We start from the raw sequence: 21,795 nt of genomic DNA, 5'->3' as shown, positions 1-21,795 counted from the left end.
CTCCACCATAGTACTAAGTGCTGATTATCAAGAGTTCACATTGCAGTTGGTGTAAAACCTGTGACATCTTCCCAAATAACATAGTTACAGTCAGGATAGTCCCTGGATAGTTGTTAATACTTAGCTAAAATTAGCAAAATATTTTATATTCTGAGAAATTTGCTTGCCATTTGTGACGTGTTTGGCTCTGGCCAGTATGTTCTGTTCATATCCTGTGCTATTTTTAGTAATGGTGATTGTCCTTCAACCCACTTCTTTTGCAAAACAGAATGATACGTCTTTTTATTGGTATGTGTTACTTTCACACGTGGGTTCAGTTTCACCAGTGATGAAAACCAGATGGATCAGTCATGTGTGAGGAATAGTTCAATCTGAATGCTTCTGGGCTAATTGGAGGGGGCTAGTGGATGTGTGCCTTTTTTTCTCTTATACATGCAAATGAAAGTGTAATTTTAAATTGGACCCTGCCTTCCTATTTCCTTCCACTGAAAAGGGACAAAAAGGCAGAACATGTAGTTTTTTACAGGTCTTGAATTTGATGATTTTCTTTAGAGAAGCATTTTCTGTAAAATGCATTTCTGGGGCTGTGTTGAGTGGATTAGCTAAGGATCTGCCAGAAATAGGGTTAATTCCAGGACCATCAATGGACAGTGGAAGACTCTGTCAGAGCTTCCTGCAGTGGCAGGGAGATCAGCCAGGTTCTGTGTTGACATAAGGTTTTCCCTATCATTGTGCAGAGTGTGTCCCATATTAGCCAAGCTCCAAACAGTATTAATAGATGTCAAACACATTTTCTGCAGCTCTGTGGGAAAGATGTCAAGTGGCAATTTATCACTTTCACTCACTCTGACCCAATCAGACCCGCATTACCTGTACAGAAAATTGATTGGGAGGGTGTAATTCTCTACAGCTTTCCATGAAAGAAACTGTCACTCATTTATCACCAGACTTAGTCTTTATGGCTGTTTATGATTCTTCTGCTCATGACAGTAGGAACATGTGGCGACCCAGGAAGTACCAGGACTCTGAGAACACTTTGGGAGATGCTACTGTAGTGAGCATGAGAGCCTTAAATGCAGAGTAGCATGATTTATATCAAGTTTTGGCCATTAATAGTAATTATAATTTTCATAATTGTGTCCAGATTGGACTAGCAGTGACTGCAGATCCAAATTATTTTTCAGTGATGGGACAGATCCAAGATAGGTTTTGAGAAAATTCACAAGAGCACATCACATCTAATATAATTTTAAAAGTATGTGAGCTTCTCCTTGCTACTGTTGCCATTGAGGCAATGAATGTTTGGGTGAAAGTCCATCTATGTGAATTACCTGGTTGTTTTCATTCTGGTTAACAGTCAGGTTGTGTAAGCTCATGCTTAGCCCATATTCTATGTGTAAAGATAATTTTAATCAATAAGGTGACCTTTACCGTAGGTAAATCTTGTGCTCCTTTTTCAACCCCCCAACTATGTCAGTTGCCTTAATAAAAATGTTATAATTGTATTGAATTTCTAAAATTTCTCTTGAAAAGTTTGTAGTTCTAGTGACCCGCAATGGACTAAGAATATGACTAAGAATACTAAGTATAGAGAAATAAAAATGTAATTTTTAGAGAAGAAAAAAAAGGAAGGCATCTTTGGATAAAGCCTTGTTTAATAGTTTTTAGAACTCCATTCTAATACAAGTTATTCTGATACAAGTGCTTGTATTCTAATACAAGTGCTCAAGGACATAGTTGGCAATATATTTCACAGCAAGTAAAGTCTCTTCACAGGTTGGCTTTATCTGAGATTCAGGGAGAAGGAAACCGTACCTCCCGGTGTCCCGGAGCTCGAAAGTGAAGGAGTACTTGATGCCTTGGTTGTAAGCCCAGTCATCAGAGCCCCCTGCAGCAGGGTCTGTTGGGAAAGAAATTAAATAAAGCTTAACTGGGAAAGAGTGGCTACACATCAAATAAGAAATACTTTGGAGTCAAGTCACATGGCCAGGAATGCAGAAAGGACAGATAAAAAGAAATATTCTGTGAATTGATTGATTTATCCTGCTCATGGGAAAGCTGCTGCGATTTTAGGCCATTTATGAGCTTTGCTCCAGCTGATTTGTGCAAGCAAATGTCAACAAGCTAAAGTGCTCCCTCCTTGTCACTACTGTGGGGAAACCATGTGAGAAATGTCTAAGGAACTGGAGAATGGTGTGGCTATATGAGGATGTTTAGAAACACTTGGTATCAGAAGCAAATACCCTCTCAAAAGGTGGCTTTTTGAGGTTCATAGAGATGGGAAAGAGCTGCATATCTGGGATTTCAGCTCCACCTTTTTCTGCTGGACAAATAGTACCTTCCCTGTTCAGTAGCTGGTACAATAAAAACAGTCTCTCTTGCTAAGGAAGGAGCCTCCAGAATTGCCAAGTGTCACTAATACATTTCTAAAGGAAGAATCTCCAAAAATATTGTAAAAATTGGAAGAAACTGTTTTTTAAAATGTTTTGTCTTTTAAAACTATTTGTGGAAGGAAAAACAGGCAAGAGAAATAAGCTTCCCTATTTACTTTAGGAGGTCTTAAATATGGGAGATATTAAAGTTCTATAAATCTAGATTTGGCAACCCCAACTTGGCTTTTGGCACTGCAAAGGCCATATCCACAGCTGAGTTCCCAAGAAGGGTAGAATAATTAGTCATTACAAATTACAAATAGGATTGTAATTAGTATGTGCCTCAGAATGCAATGCAAAATAAAATTGGTGTTACTAGACTGGTTGAAGGATTCACATCACACAGCGGAATCAAAGGATTCACATCATCTTTGACTTGGAGATACTGGAAATGCAGAAAATCTCAGTCCAAGGTTTTTATGTTTAAATCTAAGCTATGTCTGATTTAGGAATTCATGCTATGCACACGAATTCATAAACATTTTACTACATCACTTGACTTTCCAGGGGGTCACACACTTCCTGGGATCCCTAAGGAATGAATGATCCCATAATTTAGAAATGACAGGTCCCATATATACCTCTTAGCATATGCATGTGAAGAAAGAAGGGGACTACTTAGAAAGAGGAATAAGAATCACTAGAAAATTGCATTTTATAGTCCTAGTACCACTTAATATAGAATGTCAGTGTATTTAGGTCAATACTTACAGATTGTTGTCGCTCCTGGACCATATGTATATTTAGTGTTGTACAAACTGGCCAGCTTTTTGGAAGCAGCACTAGCTATGGAATTCTGTAAGAAAAGAAGAACAATAAATGCAGATTTTCAGAAGTTTTCTAAGTGAATTTAAGCAATTATGCTGTTGTATAAATTGAAAAGCCATGCTGGAGAAGCTTTTATTTGAAAACTGTTGTTGACCTCTCAGCATGACTAGGTGTCAGTGGCTGACAAAGCCCAGCTTGTCCTGGTGTTGTGGAAAGAGTTTGTCAGTAAAGAACTTGTTCTCAAAGGTTTAATGGAGTGTGCTCCAGTTTGTGTATGGTCTGTTGCAGCCTGGTGTGCAGTCCAGGAGGGGTTGGACAGATAAGGGGACAAGAGGTAGCAGCACTTTCTAGACTTAGAAGAACCTTGTACACGGTTAAAACTAAATAAAGAACCTTACTTAGAGATAAGAGAATCTAGGGAATGGTAATAATGTGGCACAGTAAATTGAAAACATACAATAGCCTTTCTTTTCCTTCTGTTCATGCAACTATAAATTCAGAGTAGAGTCAGCTCAGTCAGGGGAGCTGAACATTGAACTTGATACAAGTGGAAGCAGATTAAGGTCTTATAAATATTAACAGCCAAAAAAGGTATAAATTACCCTGAAACCATATGTAGTCTCATTAATTTAAATTCATTTCCTGTGCACAGAGGGACTCATTCAACTCCCACTGATTCAGTGAGGGTTGGATCAGGCCCATCAATAGTACTATGAAGCTTTGTATGTTTGCATTTAGGAAAATTACAGACTTTTCTTTGGAACGTGTGGCTTTTCCAATTCTTCATTATACAACATGTTGGTAATAAAACATGAAAACTATTACTAACAGATGATAAATATGAATGATTTTTGAAAGCATATGTTCAATATAAGAATAAGCAATGGGTTATCATATATTTCTTTATAGCTTGCAGCCGAATGGCTGACTATTCCAGGAATTTCCTCAAGCCCTTTCCTTCTCTGTAGGTTACACTCTGGCTTACTTCCCAGTGGAAGATATTATTGTAAAATATTCTCTATTCATCCTTATGCTTCAAGTGTTCTTCTAAATTACTCAAAAAGATATATTGGACAATGTATTTAGAAAATGTTAGTAAACTGAGAGAACTTTCTCAGCTTCTAAAAAACAACATCACAACATGTTTGTATTACTGTGGCAGCCTACTCTCTATCAGAATTGTGAGTGTTTCCCCATTCCCAAATATTTGGTTTTGAACATTTTAGAATTATGAGAGTTTGCTCTAGGAATTTGTGGTCCTTTAGCATATGAAGGATATTTAAACAAGGCAGACCAAAGCATACTTGAAGCTTGTCTTTCCACCTATATAATTGACTGTGCCTGAATGTAGGGTTTGGTTTCTGGCCTCTCTATTGCACAAAGACAAGCAATTGCAAAGAAGAATGTTGTTGCTCTGCATTTCACAATCTTGGATCCAGAGTAATTGGAGTAGCTGAGCTCTCTCCTGTGGTCTTCTCTTTGTTTGGTTTGGTTTGATTTTTTCCTTTCTTTTTAAATCCCTCAACAAATTGATTTTTCTAAAATCCAATATTTTTAACACGTGTTGAGGGAATTGTAGAGGTTGGAGTCTGCTGTTAGCAATGCTATGTTTTCTTCAGCCATCTGTTGTTTATAATATACATGTTTAATTAGCAGCTGAAATTGAGTCAAATCTTCTCTCAATGAAAAATGCATTTTTAAATGTAAACCGATTCTTCCTCTCTTCAAATATATGTAAAGTGGAAATAAAATTTGCAAAGTTTGTCAGGTACAATATGCAGACCTCTTGGTAACTGGTATTTGCTCTCTTTAGTTAACTGAAGTAGGAGCAATAGAACAGCAGAGCTGCTTTGTGGGGCTGTTTGACCCAGGGCGTTTGTTCCACCCCGTGGACAAATGACAGCTTTAAATCATACCAGAACAGATACCGGAAAAAGTATGTCAGGAAATCTTTCTACCTGAGGGATTTGCTTATTGTTGGTCAGGAAGTTGTAAAAAGAGAGATTTGTAGAAAGAACAGTCAAGATTTCCAGCTGTTTAGAGCCTAGAATCCAAATGAATAGCTTCCTCAAGCTCTCCAGGCTGGAGATAACGATGGTGTTTCAAACGACCCTCTCTAAGTGAAAAACATGCCTAAACATTTATGACTTCTTCATGAAATTAAACTTTATCAGATGTTTTGGTATATTTTTGTTTTCCTTTAAGTGATTCTCTAACATTTACATGCCTAATAGATTTACAGTCCAAAACCTAACGGTAGAAAAATAAATTTCAACTTTATAGTAACTAATGTAATTTCTTAATAATATTATATAAATCAGCAGGAATAATATGTATTAAGTAAATACTTTTGAGTATAAATACAAAATATGAGGAAAATTTAGTTTCTTTTTCAAAATAGCTCAGTTTCTCAAAGCAATCCATAAGAAGGAAATAATAGGGAGGTCTATACAGAGGTGTATAAATGATGTCCAAAGTTTTCCAAAAGGGTGAAAAGTAGTTTGGGTTTTCAAGCCTGTAAATTATTTAGAATACACCTGCAAGGAAAAACGTTGTTTTTCTTTTGACCTTTGAGGATACTCTTTGTTGCTCAATGATTTTCTACATCTCTTGACATAATAGGTTTAACTGAATTGTGGTTTGTTTGGAGTTTGTTTCTTTGGGGTTTTATACTGTTAAGAATCCTTCCTTTGCAAGGAAAATTTTGCTGAGATTTATAGTAGCAGAGAAATAAGTGGCGCCCTGCAGTCGAAGAAATAAGTCCAGAGTAATACCTTGTAACTGGGAGCAGAAATGGCTTTTCAGCTCCTGACTCCCAGCTGGGCTCTCAGAGCTGGTCATTTCAGCAGAAGGCAGAATTTCCTGTGCTCATCACCCATCTGTGTTTACACTGCAATTACCAATATTTCACTTGATCTTGTGTACAGAGTGCATGAGCCAGGGACACAGCAGAGTTGTGTTCTCAGTTGTCATTATCTTACATAATTAACAACTTTCAAACCTAGGTTTTTTCAGTTATTAGCTTTTAATGAAAGATGTGGTACTGGCATCTCTTTTCTCACCACATTGGAAGTTTGAACTAACAAGATAAATTATCAGGCTAAGCATATTTTGTATGTTAATAGGTAATTTTAATGGGAGCATCTCTCTCATTTTACTCTTGTATCATCAAAGTGGATTTGCCAGCAAACTGTGACCATTTAGAAACACTCCACAGATGCTGATATGCAGCTGCTGTTTGTGGACAACTCCCCTCTCAATCTGAGAGTGGTCTGGAGAAGCCTTTCCACTGCTTGACTGGACCCTTTGCTTTCTTCCCTCACTGGACTACAAACTGATTTGTCCAAGGCTGAAAACTGTATTTCCCCTTTACATCAGTCTTGCTTGCTTTACTTGTTAAGTAAAGGGACCCTCAACTTCCTTTGTAATGAAAGTCTGAAAATGTGGATTTGCTAAGCTAGCTTTAGCCAAGTGAATTGAAACTTTTGAGCCTTCTTGTTTTGCCAATAAAAAAAGACTCTCCCCTCAAGGGTCCATGATGATGTGTAATTTAGTTCACTCTTCTGTTCTTGCTCATATGCTCCAACAGCCCAGAGAATCCAGCCAGTGAGGACTTCAGTGGAATGATTCTTTTTCTTTACAAGCCTTTTTTTCTGTGACAGTTTCTACAGTGCTTAAGAAATCAGTCTCTGGTGAGGGAGTTTCCACTGCAACTCATTTGGGCCCTACACCTGTTGGGGACTCTATCAGCCAGACTCACACATGAACTTCATCTGGAAGATGCTGCTACTAAACACATCCTTCTCATAATTTTAAGACTGACAGTACAGAACAGTTCTGTTGTGGTAAACTCAGTGGAGTTTGCCAGTGGAGGAGCTGTGAGGCCAATTTCAAATACTGCTTTACTGCCCACTTTCCTGTTTATTGTGCTTCCCAATTGACTTTAACAATATTTAATGTAACAAGTAGTACAATCACAGTAATGTAATCTGTGCAATAGCACAGATACAACAGCAGCAGATTGCAGCTCCTCATTGGCTTGTCTGAGTCTTGTAGATGTAGGATTTTTGCTATCCAACAATTCTTACCCACAGATCTTTATATGTCTTAAGCATATTCAGGACTTCACAACCAGGCACTAAATTAAATAATCAGACTGATATTCACAGTCATGCTATATATTTGAAATTCACTCTTGAAGACTGTACAGACTCTGTACAGCTTATCTCCACTTTCTAATATGTCCTCTTTTAAGCATCAAGAGGAAGTGAAATGATAGACTGGCCCCATATGAAAGGTTAATTTTGGCGAGTTGAAACAACAACCCATGCAGCCAGTATGCATACAAGTAATAGAGACTGGAAGTATCTTGGATTGTAAATGAATGTAATATTCTGCAGCCTGTGAAACTGTAATATACCTACATTAATCTGATGAGTGAGTATGAGCTGCACACATGTATTTGGTGCTGAATTTAACTGAGAGATGGAATTGGACTGGAAAGGAAGGACACGATGCACATGCCTCTGCTCTCTCGAACTACAGTTCAGAGCCAATTCAAATACAAACAACTGATAAAGCTAGATTTGTCTGCTGAAAATTAGAATAGCATAGGGTGACCTAATGGGAAGCTAAGGCAAATATATGAAGAGATTGAAAAATATGGGCTGAATTGTTTATGAAAAGTCTGATTAAATACATAGTTCTTTATTACAAGAGGACAAAAATGTCAATAGTAAAATAAAGATGAAAATAGTCTTTTTGGGGTGTGGAGAGATACTGGTCTTGCCAAACATGTTTTGCTATTGTGCAAAGCTAATGCTTCTGTTCCCTGTAGGAGAGGGATTCAAGTGTGTTTTCTGTGTTCAGGGCATTATGCCAGGGTATAGTAAAGAATGAGCCAAGAGGATTGTGAAGCAGACAAAATGTGATTCTCCAAAAGGATGACATATTTCTTTAAGGATGTCATCACAAGGATATTGTGTAACTTCTGAGAAATTCCTGACCTAGATTTTCCTGTCTTGGGTGTTTTTATTTTTGTTGTTTGGATAACAGTGAAAGTTTTGTGGAACTCCTAGGTTGGGGAGACAAAACAACAACCCTGAATAAAGGGAGACAAATTTGGGGAAAATACTTGTGAGCTGTGGGATTTATAACCTTACCGCTCCTCTTGCATCTCTGGGGAAGAGGGGGAAGTTGTGGGAAGGAAGGAACATACGTGACTGGTTGAGGGGTAGCTCTAATCCCTGGCTCTAAGTAAGTTACAAAACTTTGATTTGTTTTGATTTGCTGAGCAATGCAGTGGAACATAAAGGGGTTCTCAGAGTGCCCTGCTCTACCTGACAAACCAAAACAGTTTTAGGACTTCTGGTGATTTCTTGAGGCTGTAAACAGAAAGTCTTTCGAGCCCCAAGGACACATTGTTCACTACATGTTTAGGGAAGGAAGGTACAGGCATTCTCTGGACCTTTCTCTTCTGCAGACTAAGTGTCCTTAACTCAGATTACTCGATTTTTGCACCCTTCTGTGTCTTGGACACTGGAATGCAACATAAGGCCCATAGTATTATGTTACCTTTAATTAAATACAATGGAACAAAATGTTATTAATGAGTAGCAGACATGTGAGGTTTTGTTTAAACACATGTCCAGTTACTCACTGAAAGAGATAAGAAATTGCAGCTATATTTCCTTTAATTTATTAGATCTGTCAGGGTAAAAATAACATCTAAGATAAGATAATGGCACTGTAAATTTTGCTTCTTCATTTAAAAATTGATTTATTATTATTTTATTTGCCCAAACAATATCTATTAAAAGTTAAGATTCTCATTCTTCAGCATTTCTCCAAATTCTAAATTTAGACAGAACTTTTAGACATTAAACACAGCAATTGGCATATAAAGTAATTCCTCTTTTTGTAGGTATCTTGCCTCAAGAAAGTACAGTTGTTGATTGAAAATGTTAAATTTTCTTTAGTCACATCTTAAATGAATGTATGTTAGTTATTTGAACTAACCCAAAGACCTGACCCACAGCTTGTGGAAGTCAATTTTCTATTTAATTCACTGACATTGGAGTGCATAAGGTCCTTTCTGTTTAATTACCTCAAGTAGAGGTAATGCTGATTGGGTGGATACTCTGGCCTCATTGTCCAAAAGGACTTTTGGCAACAAGTCTTCCCATGAAAAGTCAGATACTGCACAGGTTGAACACCTCTAGGATCCTGCTGTCTCTGTTGGGATCATCAACAGAGGAAATAATTTCCCTCAATTAAGATGTGAAAAGCACTCATAAGGTCCTCTTGTCATAGTGCTGAGATTTGTGGTTGCTCTGTAGAAGATTATAATGGAACTCCATCTGGTATCAGTGTAAGTGATTTAAAGTATAGGATAAAGTGATATTGGAAAGACTAATATCCAAAGAGAAATCAAATGGCTGAAGAGGAAATTGTGTCCTATATTCCTGAGCAATTTAGTTTTTACGCTCTGTGGTAACAGCAGAATTGTCTTCTATGGCAGGAAAGGGGAGTTTAAGTTTTACTGTGTATTAGAACAGTGACAATGTAAAATTTTAATTTAAGAATTTTAAAACTTAGCAAGTCACATAGGTTCTTTCTTACTGCTAAAGATTGTTTTAGTAATGAGTTGTCAATGTACTTTTTCCATTTAATACTGTGAGAAACACACTGCACTTCTAGTTACATTTCATCACATTTGCTCTTCATTCAAAAAATGGGGGCAGAATTTCATGCAAATTTTTGACAAATAAGAACTTTATGATCTTAACAACAAAGCAGCTTCAAGTGTTTAGTGCTGTTTAATACTTTAGACTGAACTGTAATGTGTGAATTATGAAGCTTTTGTAAAAAATGAAGGCAAGATATTACTACCACTCCCTGGAATAACTTCAGTTACAAAATTCCTGGAATATAAATTAAGAAAACAAAATATTCATTTTAATTTAACCTTCTCTTTTAGGCTGCAAAATAATCTAACAAGAAACTTCACTCTTGGCCCCAGTTTGTATTTGTGTTCAGAACCAAGATATGTATTTGGGAGCACTCATAAATCTGTCAAACCTGCCCAGCAGAGAAACACACATTGTTGTTTGCCTTGGACTTTTGGCAGCATCGAAGAAAGAGGGGGGATGAAAATGTGTTTGTTTTGTCTTGCTGTGTTGTTTTCCCTGCCAACAGATTCTAATTGCTAATATGCCAGAGAGCTGAAGTCATTTTATTATTCATGATTGTTGATTCTTGGCCTATGAAATGCTTAAAGCTTTTATACACATTTTATAGTTCTAAACTTTCTATCTGTTTTTAAGGATCAAAAATAAATCTTTCTTAAATGGCATTAGAGTGTGGCTTTTCTCTATAATTGATAAAAGAGGAATTGTCCATTAAAATACCACATTCATCCTCTATTCTAAATAAAATGTTTGTGTTTAAATCCAGACCTCTTGGAAAAGGTCTCAAAACTGAAACTTTTAATGTCTTCTGTATCTGTTTTCAATTATACTTTTGTCAAGAACTGCCTCATTGTCTTAACCCTGTACCAATAGGAGTTTCACCATTTTACTTCAGTGAGAGCTAAGGTTCAGTAGAAAGTGGTAGACAGAGATCCTTGCCTGCTGTTGTTACCAGTTGAATTATTTCACAGTTATTACAGTCTGTCAAGCTGCTAGCTTGGCTTACAGGCCATAGTGTTTTCATGTAGAATATTAAAGGTACACATACAGCAGCCTCTGGAGTCAGCAAGAGGCAGTGCTGCACAGCAGAGTGGATGACTGGAAGACAGAACTGACATTGTGTCAAGTTCATTGTGCAAGTGGAAATTATATAAGGCTCTGAAATTCATCTCGTGCTTGAGCTATCTTGAAACCATCATGGTTTCCCTTGTTCTTGCTAAGACTAAAATATTTTCCAAAACTGGTGATATGGATTCTTTCCAGATGTTAAAAAAACTGCTTGAAGTTACAGGAACCTAGGTAGCAAGTGATTTTTGCTTATTCTATTCATTAAGTCAAAATGACAGAGACTTACCAGTTCCTGGTAATTCGATGGCAAATCGTAAGTGTATGAGTAAGGGAACAGGAGCAGCTGGGAATAGGAGTGAATTGTCAAGTAGGCCTTGATTGTAGAAAGGTGTTCACGAATAAAATCAGCCAAAGCCTTGGTCTCCTTTTCAGACTCAGGTGCAGAGCCACAGTAAGTGGAAGCACAGGGGGATTTTGAGGCCCCAAGAGCTGAGAAGAAAGATGAATTTAATGAGCACTTAATGAAGAAGTAGATTGTTAGGAGAGTCATGTTACACTACTTTTGTAGGTAAGCCTTGGAATCCTGCTAGTACACATGCCATATCAGAGGAGGGAATATTTTATGGCATAGTTAAGATGCTGGGAAACATCCCATAGCAATGAATAAATATGGTCTTTACAGTGTGCATAGTTGGAAGAGCATGAATATAGATATAAAGACCTATATTATGGGAATGTTTTGGAATATTGATTTGCTTCAATACTTAACAGTCCCCTCCTTGCACATCTTCTCCATTTCTAAGGCACTTTCACAGAACAGAGAAGTGGAAACCACTCAAAAGAGACCTCTTTTCATGAAAGCAGGCTCCTTTGGTTTCTGTTCTGAGCTCATAGCTCTGTGTGTGTTTATATGTATATATGTGTATACATGTGTGTAAGTATATATACATGTTTGTGCAGGTATGTTCATAGAAGTAGCCATACTGATGATGCTAGTAGGCAAAGTTTGGCTTTTTACCCCCAAACTGCTCTATAAATTAAAGACAAGCTACTCCACAACGCTTCATTCAAGCTGAAGCTGGACCATCAGGTAGAGAAAATCCATAATTAGGTATATTGGCTATTGCACTTGTGTGTAATTACTTGTAACTCTTGTTAGGAGACACTTACTGCACCAGCCAGCATCAAAATTCCTGTTGGGATCAGTCCCATAGCAAGTGGTCCCAGCATTTTTAGAGCGTGTCTTTCTCCACATGCGGTCCTGTGACAGGATCACAGATGAAAACTATGAGTAAGTTCTGACAGTTGACTTTTCCAACAATAAGAAAGAAGAATGTACTTACATTTGTCCAAGTGTAAACGTAACCATCAATGTTAATAACAGGCAGAACATAGAAGTCCAGCTTGTCGAGAAGGGTGGTCATGGCAGTATCTTTTCCGTAGGTGTCCACAGCCTATTTGGAGACAAGCAGAAAAAGCTAATGATGCCTGCACAGATGTGCACCTCCTGTGTGTGTGTAAAGGCCCGGGTCTGGGTCAGGAATTAATGAATGTGGTAGAAAAAGTCATCCAGGCCACTCCAGTACATGAGATGGCACCCCTGTGTTATTGCATGTGCTTAGATTTGCACTGACTCAAACCACACTGCTGTCAGAAAACTGCTAAATAAATTATAAGATGAAGGAATGTTGATTTTGAACAGGAAAATAGATGACTGGAAAGAGATTTCCATCTACTAGCTTCTTGATTACAGGCAGAACAATATTGCTGTCCATATATATTCCTACATTCTAACACCTTAGAGGTTTAATTTGTGTGAGAAGGAGAAATCATTATTTCCATTTTTTTTAACCGTTGTGCAGAAATTTCATCAACAACCAGAATTATAGAGAATATTTCTAAGCATCCTAACACATTTCCAATCAGAATTTTGTGGACGCATTTTTTCATAGGGAGACAGATTTTTCCCTGCACTTTCCCAGACACAGATATTGAGTAACAAACAGGAACTCTTGCAATGTCCTCTATATCCTAATTGTTCTTGGTCTGCCACTTGCTATGCTTGTTCACAGATTCATATCAGTGTTGAGAGACTGCACAATGATCATGGAAATTTGCTCAAAGTTTTTTGCACCTGTGCTTTGTTTACACAGCCATTAAGGGCAACACAGGGGGTAATGCAATGGAATAAAGCATTTTCTGTCCTTTAACTGACATGTAGGAGGGTGGGATATAAAATCTAGAAAAGCAGTTTCATATCACTTGAAATTATTTTTCTTGGGTTTTATTTTATGCTTGTTTTGGTTTTTTGTTGTTGTTGCTGTCTGGGTGGGTTTCTTTTTTGAGATACCTCTAATAATCCACTTTGCTCATGTTTTTCTCTATTTTATTTTTTTTTTCTTATGTCTAGAAGCAGTTCCACGTGAAATTCTGATGATACTCAGAGGTCTGCACTTTTAAAGCACTTCTGCCTATGGACACACTGAGCAGAGGCACTGCTGGTGTCAGGTGCACCCATGAATTAAGTGACCAGACAGTGAAAATGACAGCTACAGTGACGTGAATTGCTGAGAGAAAAATGGTACCACATACTGTCTGCAGCCTTATTAGGCACTAATGAAATCATATTCCCATTGACTCCACGAGATGTCACTTCCAATTTCCACTGCTCCCTACACAAAACCTCATGCCTGTCTGATAACACTGAGATTTTATACTTGCCACTAAGACCTCTGCCAGCAGAGCTGGCTCATGTAGATTGGCTTTCCTTTCCTTGGGTTTGAAATTCCAGCTGCTGCTTCTGGTGTGGTTTTATTTATTTGGTTGGTTGGTTTTGTTGGTGTTTTTTTTCTTTAATATTCCAACAGAAGTTATTAAAAAATTTGAGATTCAGTCAGTAAGTTGCTCTGCTAAATTAACTGATCTTCCCCATCTGAGGAGTAATATACCTGTCTCTGTGAAGATGACTGTGCAGCATTTGATAATCCCCACCTGCTTTATAGTGGTGGTGAGAAAGAAAATATAAAGGACATAAAATTATTTAATTTAAGACCTAAAGTATCCCAGGCTGAAGCGAAACTAATTTCCCTTGTGCAGCTCTTCCTTGAATATGGTTTCATGTTTTAGCACCTTTCTGTGCAGCCTGAGGTGGCAGCTCAAAGGGGTGTAAATGCATTTCCCTCTTCCTTTGTGGAGCTTAGGGAGTTTCATGTATGGTCTTTCTCCTTTCTTGGGTACATTTCCTCAGTGCTGAGCTGAGGGTAGGTTTCCATCCTCGCTGCTGCCTTACTGAATAAAGCTGCTCACAAGGAATCCACCACCTGGCACTGTAGCAAGTCAGCTCTTCTGAAGTGCATTCAGGTGCCTCCTGGTGTGCCCTTGAATTTTCTTATTCCTTATGTCTGTGTACAGAACATGGATGTGTTTATAGTGTTACTATTCCCTTTTCTCTCACCTTTCTCTGACTACAGGTGCAAAAAAAATTTACAGAGTGACCATTGCAGTTCTCAGTACCTCTTAGACATGCTTCAGGTTGTCTTAAGCTGCTGAAAGATTACAGGTCCAAGCACAAAGATCTGGTTTAAGTAGTTTCACCTTAACCCTCTGAGGTGGGAAGAAGGCATGAGCAGACACGTATTTCGAGGGAAAAAAAGCAGTGGTCTGAGCTCTTGCTCATTTAAGATTTTCTTAAGCATAGTTGCATTTTTGTAAAATATTTTTTCACCATTAAGCTTACTGACCTCTTTCACAAACCACTGGCAGAAAGCAGGGCTGATCCACTCTCTTGCATGGAAACCACAATCTATAAAGATTGCCTTCTTATTTGGATTGTTTTTTCCGACCTAGGAAAAAAAAAACCAAAACAACAAAAACAACATCCCAGGGCTTGAACAAAATAAATTGTATGCAGAACAACTCAGTCAGCTTGCTGACCTAAAAAGTCAAACTTTTTACAAATATAACATTCCTTGTTTAAATGGAAATCTATGGAGTGCTCCCAATTGTAGCTGACCATGATATTAAAGCTTAAAAAATACTCTTAATAAGTTCATTTTTATTAATGCAGATAAGCTTCCCCCAATTATTTGATTATCCTGCACTGTTGATTTATTTCCTGTAGTGTCTCTAAAAGTAGGTTTAACTTGTATGTTTAAATGATATATTGTTATAAATACTTATGCATTTTGGAATAAATATTCCTTATTCTTTCACCTTTAAGTTATGTCTTATTAATTCATAAGAGTTATGGAAAAAAAAAAACCTCTGTGGTTTAAACCCAGCTAACAACTAAGCACAACAGCGTAGCTCACTCAGACCCCCATACAAGCTACTGAAAACAAAATTAGCCCTACCCCAGTCAAAACCAGCTCAAAATTATGTATGGTGGAGATACAAATTCGATTTCCGTTGGCAGACACTGACATTTTTAGATGCTTTTAGAGCAAATGGATTTACAAAGAACAGATCGAGGGAACACAAAGGTAGATGATCATTCAAATAGCTCTAAGTAGTAAGACTGAATTTATGTCTGAACTTCTAATAATTCATTATGTCCCTTTAAAAAATAGAAAATTTTTAAAAATCATAATAGTAGTAAACAAAATATATTGTTTTCTGCAAAATGTCTATTACTTTAGACATTTTGTTAGCATCATTGGTGTTTTACCTAGACATCATAATCTTGCAGAGGTTAATAAGGGAAGGGTCTGGCATGAAGAAATCAAGTCACTTACTTTGAGAAGGTATATCGACCGTCCTTCATATGTTTCCCCAATTACACTACGAGAGACAAGGTCTGGGTTCTGAGCAGCAATATCAGCAGTCCAAGCAGCTATCTGTTTGATAAAGAGGTTAAATCTATTGATGTCTCTGTTCCTCAGGTCCAGGTGCTCAGTCTTTCTGAGCATCTAATGTGGCCTAACATTAATACAATTTGTAGCTTTCCAAGTAGCCACTGCAAAGATGTGAAGAGTAACATGGCTGGGATTACATGTCAGGAAAAATGAGCATGGCTGTGAAAAAAGGAGGAAGGGATCTTATGGTAGGACATGAAGGCCTAGAACTGAGGCAGGGAATGGATTGAGTTGTTTAGCAGAAGAGATGGGAAAAGTAGTGAAAAGGAAAGAGGAAATTAATAGTGAAGCATTTCAGCCTGGTCATTGATTTCTGCCAGAGGTTCTTTGCAGCACTGGGAGCAGAAGTAGAGGAAATAAGTGTAGGTTACACAAACTAGCTCAGTAATGAAGAGAAAGGAGTTTGAACGCATTGTTATATCAATGGATGGAGCAGAAGAGGAAAAGGAAAGAAGACTGGAAGCATTTATACCACAGAAGTGAAGGTACCAAGGTGATAATGTGGTAAATTCTAGACTTTACCGTGTCCCAGTTGTTGTACTTTTCATAGCTGTGGCTGGTGGCACGAACTTTGCTGTCAAACTGGGCATCCATTGCAGCTTGCAGGTTGTCAATCAGAACTCTGCAAGAAGGCACCATGAAAACTATGAAACATACAGCAACCCAGCAGGAAAGCAAGACATTTCAAGGTCTGCCCAGCATTTGGGCTGCAGAGATTGTGAAAGGAAAGGTGGGCAGGTTGAAAATAAGATATCTTAGTTTCAAGTTTCAGTCTTGTCCTGCCTCAACCTTGCCACCAGAAGGACCAAGGAGCAATAGGCTCCTGCCAATTAGCACCTGCCTCACTCCCATGCTAACAAACCTCCAGGATGGCAACAGTTTGGTTTCAGAAAAATGGCAGTGTGTCTCAAAATGAGCTCTAGGCTGCCCTTATGTTGCCAGTTGACTCTGCCTCAATAGGAAAAGGGCCTTCTTGAACTTTTTGGCACTGGAAGAGAGTTAGACTGCAGCAACGTTTCAAAACCAGCAACCCAGAGATGTTTGCCTGATGAAATTCCCTGTCAAATCAAACTTCCAAAGGTTAGATGTGGTTTGACAGCTCTATTGCAGGTGGCATTTTCCATCCTCCAAGCTACTTTATTGCATGTGAGGTGAGCTATGAAATAGAACACACAATTGCAAAAAAACCTCAACATTCTGTCTGGATTGGTTGGATCTCTCCTGTTCATTTTTCCCTGGGAGTGACACAAAGGCACCACTTATCACTAAGCATGCTCTTGAGGATCTTTTGCTTATATTTCAACCTTGGCTATCAAAAAATGAAGTTCTCTTCTTTTTCCAGCGCCTGTCTTGAAACTCTTACAAATCTTATTAATCCAGGATATGTCCTTGATCATTTGTGATTTGGATAGAGGAACAGGAGGCCAATTTGTGAGGCACCAGCAGCCTTCAGAACAAACATTGCAAGTGACATGATGTCATGGCACTGCAGCTGCACTTCAAAAGAATTTTAACAGCTTGGGTTGTCACAAGGACGATCCACTCAAGTTTGTCAGGGGCAGCTTCCAGACATTCTGGCCTTTTGTTACAATCAAAAGATTTGTGCATGGACCTGAGGTAATTAATGAATATTATAGGAAAACTAACACATGTAGAGTAACCCCTTTGCTAAAGAGGAAATTCCACTGAAATGGGATTCTTGTGCTGTATGTGCTCTGTGGGATTATTGAAAACCATTTATTCTAGAGTGTTTTTAGATTCTGGTCCTGCAGAGGCATGCAAATCATACACAATTGACATGAGGCCAGTAAATTTAGGGATGGATTAACTTTGGATTTAGCAGATCATGAAAGTTATCCTGAGAACTGTGTAATGTCCAATGAAGGAGTTTGGTCTAGTAGCAACAAGAGTGGGGCTGAGAGACAAAAACTTTACGCTCAGCCAAATGAAATAATAAAAACTTGATCAAATACTACTGACTTTTAGTGTCTGAGTACGTGATGCTGACAGACTGTACTTTGCACATCAAAGAAACCTGATACTGAAGCTGGGCAGAGACATTTTACAATGCTTAAGTGGAGTGAAAGAAGAAATGAAGACAGACAACCCCGCTCCACTCCAGCTCAAAGTCAATTTCTCATCCTCAGTTAATGCTTACACAATGATTGGAAGATATGAAGTAAAGAACAGGATCAGGCAATTCCTCATTCTCCTTATTCTTCCATTAGTGCTACTCACTGCAGTGCTTCTGTTCCCAGTGATGTGCAATGTGGCAGTGTGCTCTGTTTGCTCCACTTGTGCAGTCATATTTGATCAAGTCTCTCTTTGGAGACATCCTTGCCATTGATCTGCTATGTGACTTCAGTCAGCTCAAGGCTGTCCTGGGAATCTGTTTTCCACATTTCCTTGGCCCTTCACCTGGCAGCTGTCTTCTGTCTGTCACCTGTTGGGGTGTTTTGGCCCTCTAGCTGTTGTTCTGCAATGCAGTGGGGACCTGCTCATGGTAGCCCTTGGGGTTCACCGTTTTATTTTCTAGCTTCAGTTTCCTGTCCATTTCCCTCACCTGGTGTATTTTCTGACTCTTTCTAGACCTTTGCTTCATTTTGTCTGTAGTAGGAAATATTTCTATCCCCTCCACACTCCAGCCTTGTGTATTGCAGTGAACTTTCACCTCAGGGAAAATTCTTGTACTGCATCTCTGCTTCCTGTCTCTTGCCTCTATCAGCATTTCATCTCAGCCCTTCAATGCAGAGTAGTTACAGACCATTTGAACTGTCATAGGAAAGCTGAACCCAGTGGAGGCATCCACAGGAGGGATGAAGTTTGTGACAGAAAAATCAGTTGACTAATATGAAAAGTTCAAACACATCCTCCATAGTATTTAGTCCCCTTCTTCAGAGTACAGTAGTGAGGAAAAAACTTACTTGTACTCCATTCCACTTTCCTTCAGAAGATCTTCAACATCAAAAGACTTCTCAGCTTCAACTCGGAAATCAACTTGCATTTTTGGCCTTATCAGTGTCACAGAGTCTGGCTTCCAAAAGTCAACCTGAAAGAAGACCAAATGAATACATAAACAAATAAATACATACATGCATGAGGATTTTTAGATTAGGGTATGTGTGCTGATGAGGTTGTGATTAATATACTGAATTTCATGCCTATCCTGTTACACTGATTCAGCATTGCTTCCCACAAGTATCAACCTAAATTTTAACTGGAAATTGATTTAGATTTTCTTAGGCCCTGTGTTTTATATGCCAGATTTCTGGAGATGGCAGTGCCGATTTCACAAATGTCAAGAATTCTCCAGCATCTGCATTCATACAGAATTGTGAATATTATAACTATATTTACAACTTCATTAGTTTTTGCATCTTCTTTCATTTTTTTTCTCAATTTTTTGCCTACAAATCTTGGAGAGAAATTAATATCAGGGGTGAACTGTATGAGTATTTTACATAAATCATCTGAAAAAGACTGTTGTCTGTATGAGTGCTTTTAAAAGAGATCTCTAAAGTTGATATGAGGAACCTATGCCTTTGCAGATGTTTCATTCCAAGTGGACAAACAAGTGTTATTACTACTTCACTTATTTTTGCTGAAGTAAGCATCCAAGCCTCTGGATTTAGTGCCCTGTTGAAGGCCAATGGAAACAAAGCTGGTTTACCAGCCTGATGCCTTTTCACCCTTTCATCTCGTGAAGGTAAAAGAAATTTGGGTTGGTTATTCACAAATTATATGCCATCAAGTGAGGTGATTGTTCCAGAGTATAAAATTACACCACTCCTGACTGGCTTCTTTGTATGACAATGGTATTTCAGGGATATTTTCTTAAAAGAAAAAGAAAGCAAACAATCCTTTGATACTTCACAGTTAAAAGCAAGCATGGTATATATTAATTTTCTTAATATTGGCAGCCCCATTGCAGTAGTACGTTTTGCTACACAAAGCTGTTCCAGCATGCTGTAGTAGCCTGTTGATGATAGGTCTTCACATCTGTACTTCATTAAAAATACTATTCTTTCATCCTACAGCTAATGGTGTCTTTTTCACCAACAGCTATTTTACAACATCAAAGCTGAAGAGAAATATTGAAAACACATTTGCTGTCTTTATTGTTTTTCATCATGTCATTGTGCCATCATATATCTACATCAAGGTCAGTGAGAAACATGCCACTTAGAGAGAAAGGAAGCTTTAAAGGAAAGTCAGAGAAGAAAAGTTGACATGAGAGACTAGAGGCCAAGAGAAAATTCATTTCGCTGGGAGTATAAATTTTTGGATTATTTTTATGAGGAAAACGTTTCGCCTGTAACAGTAAAAGTTCTGGTAGTTGGACTTTCCATGATTTATCTAATACTTTCTTGAAAGCACCCCATACTGAATACAGCATTTAAGATTTATTTATTCTATTAATAAATTCTGATGGGCACTTTGACATTCAGACGGGGTAAACCTGACTTCCTTGTAAGGTATTTGAATGTTTTGTATAGCTCTACTTTTATCAATTTGTCCTATTCCTTCCAAAGAAACAATAGAGCTGACTTGAATGAAATCAAGATTAGGTTTTTAATTCACTAGCACAATTAAAAAAGAAATCTGTTATTTGAGCAAAAGGAGAAATATTTATTTCAACTACAATGTTACCACTTCCCCAAGTCCTTTACCTCCATGATGTTGGCAAGGAAATTGAGGGTTTCCACCTGCTCATCATTCTGCGGAATCACACGAAACACCTTCTGTCTGTATGGGGAGAAAAAGATTCGATTTGAAACAGTTGAAAACCTTTGATCATGCAGAAGAAATCACAAATATAAAACCTGATGTCTGTCCTTACCTATCAAAGGAAAGATCCTGCAGGTGAGCAGAAACAGATGCAGCACCTATGAGAACCAAGAGTGCCCACATTTTTCTGAACATCTTTTCTGTTCTTTTTGTGCTTCTTCTCGTGCTGCTTTTATAACTTGTTTTGTCTTGCTTTTTATCAATTGTACGTCAGAACAACCCACTGATTAACTGATAGTTTATTCCCTTGGCCTTGTTTTATTTGCATACTATTTATAGTTTGTGTTTTCTTCTACACCTGTGAAAACAGCTGAACGTCTCACAGGGGCCTGGCTAAAGAATCTTGCTATTTGAGTGGATAAACTCTTGATATGAGAAAGTGAATTTAATTTACTTTGTTATTTTCTAATACATGTTTCTAAAACATATTGTTTTATGTGAATTTAGATTAATTTTTAATAACCTGGTTGCTGAATTACAAACTTTGTAATATTTTATTGTTACTTTATGTAATGGTATATGTCCATCAGATGTTGTTGTAGTGTGCCTGGTCTTAATCACAACATTTGTCTTCCTGAATAATATAGGTTTGACTTTGACATGTGATCAAAGAGGAATCTACCAATTGGAATATATACCAATTAGCTTTTTCTTTACCCAACAGAGAAGGAAAGTACTGAATTGGTTCTTTGCTCACTTCACTGAAATGTAAGGCAGGTGTCTGCAGAACTGAAAGTGCAGAAATTTCTAGTAGCAGTAGGGTTGTACAAATACTCCATGTAATTCAGCTGCTGATTCTTATACATTCTCTAATTTCATCAGGTGTGGATTGGAGGTAAATATCTTACAGGTTGTGCAATACCGCGGGATTTACTGAGAAGATCAAATGAAATGTGGTCATACAAATGCATTTTTATCTTTAACTTTCATGTTGTGCCTACTCTGAAGGGCAGTGATGTGTTTGCATCAATGCTCTTGCATCTGTTTAGTTTTCATTAACGAGTACTTGGCATTGAATGTAACGTTAATTGTCTGTTGATTTTGTGTCCTGATGTGACTAATGTTTTTGACAGGGAGCCTCTAAATGAATCAGTGTACAGATAAATAAAAAAATGGAATTTACAAGCTCAGTTCTGTCTCCTGTTATGCCTAAGTAACCAGGCAAATTAAAGGAGTTCAGACACAGATACTCTCTCT

The 21,795-nt window shown here is 37.9% G+C and overlaps 1 protein-coding gene across 1 annotated transcript; it reads right to left on the bottom strand.

Moving 5' to 3' along the window:
• Positions 1 to 1,637: 1,637 nt before the first annotated feature.
• LOC106862580 (carboxypeptidase B-like) lies at positions 1,638 to 20,796 on the bottom strand. Its single transcript, XM_014891689.2, has 11 exons — positions 20,651 to 20,796; positions 20,481 to 20,556; positions 18,735 to 18,859; positions 16,333 to 16,432; positions 15,691 to 15,792; positions 14,698 to 14,799; positions 12,301 to 12,411; positions 12,128 to 12,218; positions 11,244 to 11,446; positions 3,144 to 3,228; positions 1,638 to 1,900 (listed from the first exon to the last, which is right to left on the bottom strand). The coding sequence occupies exons 1-11, from the start codon at positions 20,731 to 20,733 to the stop codon at positions 1,713 to 1,715; spliced, it is 1,266 nt and encodes a 421-aa protein (XP_014747175.2). The 5' UTR covers positions 20,734 to 20,796; the 3' UTR covers positions 1,638 to 1,712.
• Between the last annotated feature and the right edge of the window lie 999 nt (positions 20,797 to 21,795).

This window comes from Sturnus vulgaris, chromosome 10, assembly GCF_052056855.1.
Source record: "Sturnus vulgaris isolate bStuVul1 chromosome 10, bStuVul1.hap1, whole genome shotgun sequence".
In the NCBI taxonomy this organism is placed as follows: domain Eukaryota; kingdom Metazoa; phylum Chordata; class Aves; order Passeriformes; family Sturnidae; genus Sturnus; species Sturnus vulgaris.
This window is presented reverse-complemented; position numbering and strand designations above follow the sequence as displayed.

Bases quoted from the DNA above. Each gene is read 5' to 3' on its own strand.
- LOC106862580 (XM_014891689.2), bottom strand. From the start codon at position 20,733: ATGTTCAGAAAAATGTGGGCACTCTTGGTTCTCATAGGTGCTGCATCT. The intron at 16,433-18,734 runs GTAAGTTTTTTC...GCCTTCTTGCAG, and splicing joins GAAAGTGGAATGGAGTACAA to AGTTCTGATTGACAACCTGC. The intron at 15,793-16,332 runs GTAAAGTCTAGA...TTTATCAAACAG, and splicing joins AGTACAACAACTGGGACACG to ATAGCTGCTTGGACTGCTGA.